This window comes from Ascaphus truei, chromosome 8, assembly GCF_040206685.1.
Source record: "Ascaphus truei isolate aAscTru1 chromosome 8, aAscTru1.hap1, whole genome shotgun sequence".
Classification (NCBI taxonomy): domain Eukaryota; kingdom Metazoa; phylum Chordata; class Amphibia; order Anura; family Ascaphidae; genus Ascaphus; species Ascaphus truei.
Window position 1 is genome coordinate 68,238,722 of NC_134490.1, and position 12,257 is coordinate 68,250,978.

Sequence of the window (12,257 nt, forward strand, 5' to 3'; positions counted from 1 at the left end):
GCATGAACTTAAAATACAATGTGACTGGGTCAAACAAGACTCATAAGGGTCTCTGTCTGTTCATTAAAGTGTGATTATTGCTGCCATTTATGGACTAGTGGTAATGTATTTATCACTTTTGGTGAATCAAACCTTGTTGTCACCTCTTCTCCCCCATACATAAAGAACAGCATGTTTGTGGAGGCAGAGCTTTGAGATCACAGAAATAAATAATCTTTTAATATGTAAGCATATTTTATTTGTAATACTTTCAGGTCTGCACAATATCACCAGTGGACATTCTCAGGTTAGTGCCTTCCAAGCACTCAGCACAGCCTGCACACCTGGTTAATCAGGGTACAGAAGCTGTGCGCTTGCGATATTTATTTTTTTATGTCGCTTTCGGATTTGCTGATTTACTAAGGAATTGCACCATCATTGTTAGATAAAGACAAACAGGATGAAATGTATCTCCCAGGAAACCATTGGATATAAAGTAAATGAATAGAAGAACCTGCTCTAGTAGTAATGGACTATTCATGTATACTAGTTAGGAATGGTGGGCACTTTCACTTGTGTTTTAGTTCTACATGTTTTGTGTTTTGGTTTTGCCAAATTAACTTCGTAGTTCAGATTTTTAACCTGCAAACATGCCCATCATTACTAATTCGTCTGAACTATTGCCGGTTATTGCTATTCCTTCAATATTTCCAAAATGGGTACATTTAGATGGGCACAAAATAAAATCAGGGTTATTTAGCCTGCGTTCCCACAGGTACACAAAGTGGTGGTAATAGATGTAAGGAATGGATTACATGTTTCCAAAGTGTATATAATTATTTCTAAGTGGCTAATTTCACAAAGGTTATTTCATTTACCCAACAATACAGCAGCGAATAAATATCATGAGGTTTTCCAAAGAAAATTCTAATTCACAAGAAATATTTGCACTTTGATAAACATATGGTAAAACATTGAATAAATACCTTCAAATGTCTTACTTTCTTAATCGATCGACTCAGGTTGAGGAGGAGGAGATCGGAGCTCACAACATGCACAACGTGCAGAGTTTTAGAGCAGAGTTTTAACACGTTCTCCTTCACCTTGAACGAGTTCCAGGAAAAGATTATACAGGTCATTTTATGCTACAATGTTGCAATTTATAAGCCATATTATGAGAGGCGAACTCTAGTATCACTTGCGTCGTTGTATTTGATTAATACAACTTTATTGTTTTATTCTTATTGACATTTTTGGTATATACTCTAGCTCTTTGGACTACCTACTTGTTAATGGTATTTATGAGGTGTATTATATACCTCCTCTTTAGGAATATTTGTATCCTGGGACTGGTTGAGTCGTACTCTAATACCCTTTGTACCCAGAGTGCATTCAACTAGGGATCTAGTGTGAATGCTGTTTCACACATTCTGTTGGTAATATGTTATATACATTATCCCTTTGCACCTCTGTACATTTTTTGTGGTTAACCCTATAATCAGAATCAGGCTGAGCGGTGTGTCACAGATAGTGGATACAAGATTATATAGGTCATTTTATGCTACAATGTTGGAATTTATAAGCCATATTATGAGAGGAGAACTCTAGTACTGGAAGCTTGTATATATAATATGCATTCTAAAACTAGCTTTGGTTACTACCATCCAGGCATGGAGTTTCGCACCTCTCTTCTACAACAGTACAGTTTCACATACCCCCAATACCACAATAATCTTGTAACAAAAAAAGAAAACGTAATTTCACTTATTTGTTTGTTTCAAATGCCTGGGTATCCTTTTAAACCATCTCTTGAAAGATGCCACTAGAAACTGGAATGTTTTAATATCTCTGGAGATAAAGACCAAACCACCAAGAAGTCAGTAAAGGTTTTCCGGCGAATCGTACAAAAACCTGAGAACGCCATGGAGTACACCCACAGAAAGAAATACAATATCTGTGTGCAGCTTATTAAGGGATTTTTTATCAAATGTAGACTAATATGAATATCGTTGGATTGCTCTGTTTAAAGCCCTTTGTTGAAGTACACAACTTTAGTATCTGGGCTTTTCTCAAGGATCTGGGCTCGGACCTCCGGCTCCAGGCTGGATGTGTGCATTGAGCTGGGGAGACAAAACCAGGGACATACTGAATGAAGACTTCCTCAATATGAGTGCTGCTTTTAATAATAATAAATAATAATGAAATAGTGACAAAATAGGATGAACTTGTAGCTGTTCAGAATATGCAAGTATATGTGGGCGCAAGTATATGTGGGCGCAAGTATATGTGAGGGCAAGTATATGTGGGGGCAAGTATATGTGGGGGCAAGTATATGTGGGCGCAAGTATATGTGAGGGCAAGTATATGTGGGGGCAAGTATATGTGGGCGCAAGTATATGTGAGGGCAAGTATATGTGGGGGCAAGTATATGTGGGGGCAAGTATATGTGGGCGCAAGTATATGTGGGCACAAGTATATGTGGGCGCAAGTATATGTGGGCGCAAGTATATGTGAGGGCAAGTATATGTGGGCGCAAGTATATGTGGGCGCAAGTATATGTGGGCGCAAGTATATGTTGGCACAAGTATATGTGGGCGCAAGTATATGGTGATTGGTTTTGCGGTTCACATGTTTATACACAGATTAGCCGTATTCAGTAAAGAGCGATGGTGTCGGCATTACCGAATGAAACGTCCCATTCAGGCCATTGGTGCCAGTTAGCTTTGTACCCTTTGCTGGTTTGTAGGGCATATTACACCACAATTTGATGAGGTTTAAATATGCAAAGGTATACAAATATTAAACAACAGTCTAACAAAACTTATTTTAGAAAATATATTTTTATTCAACTTCCACCACTTTGCCACTACAGTACATGTCGATAGATTATACTGTGTGCAAAAGATAGTTATACAATGTTATAGTAATGGTTTAAGAGGCTAAGTTATACATTCCAAGTTTGCACTTGTTGGTTTGTGTCACAACAATGTTTTCTCGTGTAGTTTCTTAATAATTAACAATATCAAGGTTTGATCTCGTTTATTTATTCAATACTGTACTGTATACCAGGAATGCTAAACTCCACTCCTCAAGGCCCTCCCACCCCCTCCAACAGGTCAGGTTTTCAGGATATCCCAGCTTCAGCTAAGGTGGCTCAATCAGTTCCCTGTTTCAGCACAGGTGGCTCAATCAGAGGCCTGTGCTGAAGCAGGTACTGATTGAGTCAACTGTGTTGAAGCTGGGATCTCCGGAAAGCCTGACCTGTTGGGGGGGGGGGTGGCATGGGGACTGGAGTTGAGAACCCCTGCTGTATGCCACTATCAAGCACTTTCATATTTAACAATTCCTTAAATCACCATTTACATGCATATTTGATAAGTTGAAGTAGTAACATGCAGATGTCACGTATTTAACAAACTACAATGTCCTCCTTATAACTAGCAAAAAATCTCCACTGAGACACCGATGTATGTCACCAAAAGCATATATTTTGTTTATGTACATGAAACTATACATTTACATGTATATTACGTGGATGTAACTATATGTGTACATAAATATACTGTATGTATTTGTGTATATCTCAATCATTGACATGGTAACATATGATGTGTGTGCTGCCTGTGTCTGTGCTCATCTGGTGAGTGTGTTGCACTGTTACATACCTTTTTTGAGGGAAAAGTGCACAGCAAAGAGGGGTTGCAAAGACCAAGCTAAAATAAAAAAATAGTAGTACAATTTTATTAAATGAGTATTTATACGATTGCCCCTTCCATCCTGAATCTTTACCCCCATAGAAATTTATTATTTACAGTAAAAGTCAGCATTAAACAAGCTGATAATTTGTTGCCAATATTCACTGCAGTTTGAGCTGCAAACTGTAACAATAGATACTGTTACCTTAGTAATATAAGAATACACTGTAGCTGTTGAGTTACAATGACCTGAAGGATTGATTGAAACTGAAAGGCAGCCATTTAGTGAACCCTGGGAAACAGGATCTTTGCTGATCAATCACGGGAGAACTTATCAATTGGCAGCTTAAGTAATTCATTTTAAATAAAGGTAATTAAATATTGCATATATTAAAACTATATATATATATATATATATATATATAATCAAAAAATAAATAGATGATACCGTTCTGTGGCTAACGAAATGCTTTTATTTGTGCGAGCTTTCGAGATACACTGATCTCTTCTTCCGGCGATGTTACAATGAATGAAGCAAGGATAACTTAAAAACAGTGTCTCTTGGAATGTTATCTGTGCTTCTCCTTCCCCCGGTGTGGATGTGTTTTATGGCTAGAGGTGTCAAAGGGTGACTGAAAGCAAGTGAAGAAAGAGTGTGTATGTGTATCAGTGTGAATAAAAATGAATGGAGAGCCCACAGTATAAACAGTGCTCTACACAAGGTGTGTGTGGAGTGAGAGGGATATAAATGGTGTGGGTGGGTGTGGAAATGTGAGAGTTTGTAGCACAACTAAAAGTGTGTGTGGATACTATGTGGTCCCTATTGGTGTATATGGATGGAAAAATAAGGAGTATTAGTATGTGTGAGAGACAGCTGTGTGTGCATACATATAGCACAGTATGTACAGACATGGCCTTTAGCGCTCATGGGAAGAGAGTTCGCTAGTGTCAGTAATGACTCATAAAATTTCGATCTCTGTTTAGGCCACTGCTAAGTGTCCCGAACAGTTGCATAAATTTGTATTCATGCAACCGTCTCTCTTTCGGGGTTTTAAGATTACCTTTGAGTATGGCAACCCTCAGATCGTTCATCTTATGGCCAGAGTCAGAGAAATGTTCGCCAACAGGACTGTCTCTTGTTCCGCGTGTGATGCTGTGGTGATGCAGGTTCATTCTCTTGTTTAGCCCCTGTCCTGTCTCACCTATGTAGTAGCAGCCCCCTGGGCATTTCATGCACATGATGAGGTACACGACATTGCTGGAGGAACAGGTGAACCCTCCTCTGATTTTGTATTCCCGATTCTTGTGTGGTATTTGTATTGTGTCCGCTGTGTAGAGCATTGCGCAGGTTTTGCATCTTGGGTCCTGGCATGGTTTTGTCCCGCATTCAGTTGTACTGCTGAATACTTTACTCCTCACCATAATATTCTTGAGATTATGGGGTTGTCTGTATGATAATAAGGGTGCTTCAGGGAAGACCTCAAACTCACCCATTCCCCGGATGAAGTACATTTTCTAGACACCACCATTACTATAAAGAACAACCAACTACAGACTTCTGTATACCGCAAACCTACAGACAGAGCCAGCTATTTGAGGGACAACAGCTTCCACCCGACACACACCAAACATGCAACCATCTACAGTCAAGCCATACGATACAACCGGATATGCTCCGACACAGCAGACAGAGACCAGCGGATTAAAGCCTTGAGATCAGACTTTATAAACCGTGGATATAATCACAGAATTGTAGACCAGCAAATTCACAAAGCCACCAGAATACCAAGAAGTGATCTCCTTGAATACAAACAGAAGGAGACAAGCGACAGGGTTCCTTTGGTGGTCACATATAACCCACACCTAGGAGACCTACGCAAGATCGCCAGGAAACTACAACCCATCCTCCAGGAAGATACAAGACTGCAACAGGTCTTCCCTGAAGCACCCTTATTATCATACAGACAACCCCATAATCTCAAGAATATTATGGTGAGGAGTAAAGTATTCAGCAGTACAACTGAATGCGGGACAAAACCATGCCAGGACCCAAGATGCAAAACCTGCGCAATGCTCTACACAGCGGACACAATACAAATACCACACAAGAATCGGGAATACAAAATCAGAGGAGGGTTCACCTGTTCCTCCAGCAATGTCGTGTACCTCATCATGTGCATGAAATGCCCAGGGGGCTGCTACTACATAGGTGAGACAGGACAGGGGCTAAACAAGAGAATGAACCTGCATCGCCACAGCATCACACGCGGAACAAGAGACAGTCCTGTTGGCGAACATTTCTCTGACTCTGGCCATAAGATGAACGATCTGAGGGTTGCCATACTCAAAGGTAATCTTAAAACCCCGAAAGAGAGACGGTTGCATGAATACAAATTTATGCAACTGTTCGGGACACTTAGCAGTGGCCTAAACAGAGATCGAAATTTTATGAGTCATTACTGACACTAGCGAACTCTCTTCCCATGAGCGCTAAAGGCCATGTCTGTACATACTGTGCTATATGTATGCACACACAGCTGTCTCTCACACATACTAATACTCCTTATTTTTCCATCCATATACACCAATAGGGACCACATAGTATCCACACACACTTTTAGTTGTGCTACAAACTCTCACATTTCCACACCCACCCACACCATTTATATCCCTCTCACTCCACACACACCTTGTGTAGAGCACTGTTTATACTGTGGGCTCTCCATTCATTTTTATTCACACTGATACACATACACACTCTTTCTTCACTTGCTTTCAGTCACCCTTTGACACCTCTAGCCATAAAACACATCCACACCGGGGGAAGGAGAAGCACAGATAACATTCCAAGAGACACTGTTTTTAAGTTATCCTTGCTTCATTCATTGTAACATCGCCGGAAGAAGAGATCAGTGTATCTCGAAAGCTCGCACAAATAAAAGCATTTCGTTAGCCACAGAACGGTATCATCTATTTATTTTTTGATTATTGAAGCTCGGCTAACACGGTACTGATACCTCTACATGTATATATATATATATATACTAGCTGAGAGACCCGGCGTTGCCCGGGATGTAATGTTCCCGTTCCTCTCTCTCCTCCCCCCTCTCTCTGTTTGTCCCCCATTCACATCAATCCAGTCCCCCCCCTCCCTCCTTTACAGCTTCATGTAGCGTGTGTGCGTCAGTCACTGTGTGTTTGCTCGCGCGTCAGTGAGTCTGAGGCAGAAACACAAACACACACAGACTGACTGACGCACACACAGTCAGTGTGTGCCTCAGTCAGTGTGTGCGTGCGTCAGTCAGGCTTTGTGTGCGCGTCAGTCAGTGTGTGCGTGCGTGCGTGCGTCAGTCAGTCAGTGTGTGCGCGCGGGGCGTCAAAGGCAGGGGGGGGCGTCAAAGGGAGGGGGGGCGTGAAAGGGAGGGGGGGGCGTGAAAGGGAGGGGGGGGGCGTCAAAGGGAGGGGGGGGGGGCGTCAAAGGGAGGGGGGGGCGTCAAAGGGAGGGGGGGGCGTCAAAGGGAGGGGGGGGCGTCAAAGGGAGGGGGGGGCGTCAAAGGGAGGGGGGGGGCGTCAAAGGGAGGGGGGGGCGTCAAAGGGAGGGGGGGGCGTCAAAGGGAGGGGGGGGCGTCAAAGGGAGGGGGGGGCGTCAAAGGGAGGGGGGGGGCGTCAAAGGGAGGGGGGGCGTCAAAGGGAGGGGGGGGGGCGTCAAAGGGAGGGGGGGGGCGCGTCAAAGGGAGGGGGGGGCGTCAAAGGGAGGGGGGGGGGCGTCAAAGGGAGGGGGGGTCGTCAAAGGGAGGGGGGGCGTCAAAGGGAGGGGGGGGGCGTCAAAGGGAGGGGGGGGGGCGCCTCAAAGGCATGGATTCCTCCCCCTGCATTTCCTGCAGTGGACAGGAGGGGGGGGGCAGTGGACAGGAGGGGGGGGGGGGCAGTGGACAGGAGGGGGGGGGGGCAGTGGACAGGAGGGGGGGGGCAGTGGACAGGAGGGGGGGCAGTGGACAGGAGGGGGGGGCAGTGGACAGGAGGGAGGGGGCAGTGGACAGGAGGGGGGGGGCAGTGGACAGGAGGGGGGGGCAGTGGACAGGAGGGGGGGGGGGCAGTGGACAGGAGGGGGGGGGCAGTGGACAGGAGGGGGGGGGGGCAGTGGACAGGAGGGGGGGGGGCAGTGGACAGGAGGGGGGGGGCAGTGGACAGGAGGGGGGGGCAGTGGACAGGAGGGGGGGGGGGCAGTGGACAGGAGGGGGGGGGGCAGTGGACAGGAGGGGGGGGGCAGTGGACAGGAGGGGGGGGCAGTGGACAGGAGGGGGGGGCAGTGGACAGGAGGGGGGGGGCAGTGGACAGGAGGGGGGGGGCAGTGGACAGGAGGGGGGGGGGCAGTGGACAGGAGGGGGGGGCAGTGGACAGGAGGGGGGGGCAGTGGACAGGAGGGGGGGGGCAGTGGACAGGAGGGAGGGGGCAGTGGACAGGAGGGGGGGGCAGTGGACAGGAGGGGGGGGCAGTGGACAGGAGGGGGGACAGGAGGGGGGACGCAGTGGACAGGAGGGGGGACGCAGTGGACAGGAGGGGGACGCAGTGGACAGGAGGGGGGGCAGTGGACAGGAGGGGGGGCAGTGGACAGGAGGGGGGGCAGTGGACAGGAGGGGGGGGGCAGTGGACAGGAGGGGGGGGCAGTGGACAGGAGGGGGGGGCAGTGGACAGGAGGGGGGGCAGTGGACAGGAGGGGGGGGGGCAGTGGACAGGAGGGGGGGGCAGTGGACAGGAGGGGGGACGCAGTGGACAGGAGGGGGGGGCAGTGGACAGGAGGGGGGGGCAGTGGACAGGAGGGGGGGGCAGTGGATAGGAGGGGGGGGCAGTGGACAGTGACACACACACACACACACACACACACACACACACACACACACACACACACACACACACACCTCAGTTGATGCGCCCTTTCTTTAGTTCCGTTTGGCGCCGGAGGTGGGGAGCGACACCTACCTGTACTTCCGGGCGCCGCCACCGTCTGACTCGGCGCCGCGAGGGAGGAAGGGGGTCCGCCATCTTACGCGCCGCGTGTCAGCTGCGGGAAGCGAGGTGATTTGGAGCGGGGAGAGGTGATTTGGAGCGGGGAGAGGTGATTTGGAGCGGGGAGAGGTGATGCCGCTGGGGAGGGGGAAGAGGTGATGCCGCTGGGGAGGGGGAAGAGGTGATGCCGCTGGGGAGGGGGAAGAGGTGATGCCGCTGGGGAGGGGGAAGAGGTGATGCCGCTGGGGAGGGGGAAGAGGTGATGCCGCTGGGGAGGGGGAAGAGGTGATGCCGCTGGGGAGGGGGAAGAGGTGATGCCGCTGGGGAGGGGGAAGAGGTGATTTGGAGAGGGGAGAGAGGTGTGTGTGTGTGTGTGTGTGTGTGTGTGTGTGTGTGTGTGTGTGTGTGTGTGTGTGTGTGTGTGTGTGTGTGTGTGTGTGTGTGTGTTAGTTATTTTTTTGGACCTTTGGCCCGTCACTCCGCCTCAGGCCAATGAGAGGTGTGGGGGGCGGGCCAAGGGGGTGGTGTGAGTGTGTGAGGCCAATGAGAGGTGTGCGGGGGCGGGCGGGCCAAGGGACCAATGAGATTGCCGCTAGGGACACCGGACATCCAGCAGGCAGGCATGCATGCATGCAGGCAGGCAGGCAAACATACAGTGCTTTCACTAATATAGTATAAGATATATATATTAAAGTGCAGCTTGGATTGCCCCTTTAATTCATCTTTTTACGTAATTTTTTTATTGCGCTTGACCACATAAGAAATGTGCACACTATGCAACTCAAGCAGCTGTAAAATGCCTAATACAATAATAATAATAATAATAATAATTCTAATAATAATAATTCTAATAATATCAGCTAGCATATCTTGTCCTGTGCTACCCATAATAAAGTAATTGAGCTACTTACCAAAGTCCAACCAGCCCAACCTGTAGAGGAGCATTCATCCATGGGAAGCGCTGTCATAAAAATTATTTGAAAAAGTTACATTTTCCCTCTAGTTTCCATCTCACTGTGTATATCGCCCGTTTTCTACGGCAGGAATTGTTCTCTCACACGGTTTCCATTAAGATCAGTAGGACCTATATGAAAGATCTATGTCATACTGACAGTTCCTATAGGGAACACTATTCTATTTTTTATATTAAACCAAAAGGAGCTCTCCCTGTTAATATCAGGGCCGCAGACAGGGGCGGGAGAACTGGGGCAACTGTCCCAGGTGCGGCGGTTTCTGGGGCACGGCTGGCCGGAGCTGGAAATTGGGTCCAGTCAGAGGTCGAGCCCAACGTTTGTGTCCGGCTGCCAGGCCTCTGATTCCTGCCGGGCCCCAGTTCTCCCCAGCTGCTGCGGCGGACCTCCAGTCAACGACGGACGCTGGTCCCACCCTGAAGTCGGGACCAACTTCCGCAGCCGCGCATGGGACTTGTGCAGCACCGGAGGCCTGAGTCCAGTGCCGTCTTAACGCATGGGCACGCTGGGCAGTTGCCCGGGGGCCCCACGAGCATAGGGGCCCCATGCTAAGGGGCCCCATGCTAATCTATGCACAGACCAGAATTTAACACTAATTTTACGATCACCCGCCTCAAAATTCAAATCTCCCGCTAACTCGGTAGGAGAAAAATGACGACTTGTAGCGGTATGTTGGCAGGGCCCAGCGCACTGCTTTGCCCGGGGGCCTATAATGCTGTTAAGACGGTCCTGCCTGAGTCCACCAACAAGCTAAAAGTGTGTGTATTTTTTTTTGTGCGGGAGGAGGGGGGGGGGGGGGTAATTGTGTGGTTATGCTGTGTGGGGGGCAGTGGCGGATTTCCCATTAGGCCCGGGCCTAGGGCCGCAAAATTTTAGAGTGGCAACATTTTCCTTTGTCTTTTTCCCCGTATTCAGAGGCCCTGCTCCCTTCCCCACTGATTGCCGGGGAGAGCGTGGGGCCTCTGTAAAGTTCTTACCTTCTCCTTCATGATGGCCTCCCTCTTTTTCAGCGTTGTGCCGTCAAATGATGCTGCAACGTCACATGGCGTCTCGGTGCCATGGCAACGTAGCGTAGCAATTTCAAATGATGCCGCAACGTCGTTGCCATGTGACGTCTCGGCGTCATTAGATGCCGCAACGATGAAGGAGAAGGGCAGCATGAAGGAGGAGGCGGCGGCCCAGGCGGCACCAAGGTAAGTGCCTACGGGCAGCGAATTTGTAAATCCACCACTGGTGGGGCAGATTGTGTGGCTATTAGGGGCGGGGGAATTGTGTGGCTATTGTGTGGAGGATTGTGTGGCTATTGGGGGTGGAGGATTGTGTGTGCGTGGGGGGGGATTGAGGGAGTGGGATTGAGTGAGAGGAGGGGGGGAGTGAGTGGAGAGGTGTGTAAAAGGGGGGGAGTGAGAAGGGGAGAGCGTGGAGGTGTGTAAGAGAAAGGGGACGGTGGCTCACAAGGCCACCAACACAGGGGCCCCAGAGGAAACCCTAGTCCTGGGCACCCGGGAAAGCTTTTGGTGGCCCTGGTTACTATTATCAATGTCATAGAACTTAGTGCACTGTAAATGTACACATTCACAGCTTGGATGCAATGTTGTAGTTTGGATGCAATGTTCTTACCTTTAAGAAGGCTCTCTTCTCCAACACATTCATTATCACCGGAGGAATTGCTAGGGATAAACATTAGAGTTGCTATTATTTTCTATCTCCACCCATGAGACATTTTGTTTTCTTTTCACTAAACACTAAAGAATTTAGAGACATATCCAGTGTTTGAGACTTCATATGTAGATATTAGGAGCTCCGTTACAATCATAATTACAAAGGAGCATCAACTGTGAACTGTGGGTGGAAAAGGCCAGTGGTATTTATTGATTGCTGAACCTTTGACCTCCGTTAGTGCTATCCAAAGAAAATTGAAGACCCACCATCTATAAAATGCGTTTACCTCTTCTTACTCACCTCATATATTGTCTACACCAGGGGTAGCCAACTCCAGTATTCACGGGCCGCCAACAGGTCATGTTTTCAGGATATCCCTGCTTCAGCTCAGGTGGCTCAATCAGTGGCTAAGCCTTTGAATGAGCCACTGATTGAGCCACCTGAGCTGAAGCAGGGATATCCTGATAACATGACCTGTTGGTAGTTCTGGTGTTGGCTACCCCTGGTCTAAACAAAGTACTCAATTTGTCCACCTACAGAGGTGATCCCATTATACTACAGGTATGAGTGGTATTGAATACATACGAGCATTGTTATTGGGGGTTGAAAATATAGGCAGATGCAAAACAACTACATATGTGGGTGAAAATCCTTTGCATATTTCGCCATAGGACTGTACATTTTAAGCTGCTTATGGGGGAATCAAAAAACAATCTGAAATGCTACACCTAAGAAATAATAACAGATACAGATTTCAGAGTAAGCGCGATGCGACGGGCGCGATGCGACGGGAGCGACCCTGGCGGCGCAAATTTTTAAAGTCGGTCAAATTTGATTTTTCAGAGGCTGTCGCCACATGTGACAGCCTCTGAACCAATCAAAGACCTGGTCACCCGCGACGTCGCCGGAAAGCGAATTACAACTTTCGTTAGCGGCGACGGGT

The 12,257-nt window shown here is 48.0% G+C and overlaps 1 protein-coding gene across 4 annotated transcripts in view; it reads right to left on the reverse strand.

Annotated features, from left to right (window-relative positions):
• Window positions 1-215: 215 nt before the first annotated feature.
• Window positions 216-12,257, reverse strand: part of SFXN3 (sideroflexin 3) — a 32,198-nt gene continuing 20,156 nt past the window's right edge. For 2 of the 4 annotated variants that reach the window (XM_075612450.1, XM_075612451.1), the window contains exons 8-11: window positions 11,273-11,322; window positions 9,593-9,642; window positions 3,645-3,692; window positions 216-2,099 (exon numbers count right to left, since the gene is read on the reverse strand). In XM_075612450.1, the coding sequence (XP_075468565.1) occupies window positions 2,003-2,099; window positions 3,645-3,692; window positions 9,593-9,642; window positions 11,273-11,322 (245 nt within the window). In that variant the 3' untranslated portion in view covers window positions 216-2,002. Of the gene's footprint in view, window positions 2,100-3,644; window positions 3,693-8,701; window positions 8,737-9,592; window positions 9,643-9,698; window positions 9,766-11,272; window positions 11,323-12,257 lie in introns of those variants that run through there. The other 2 variants (XM_075612452.1, XM_075612454.1) reach the window with 2 other exon arrangements.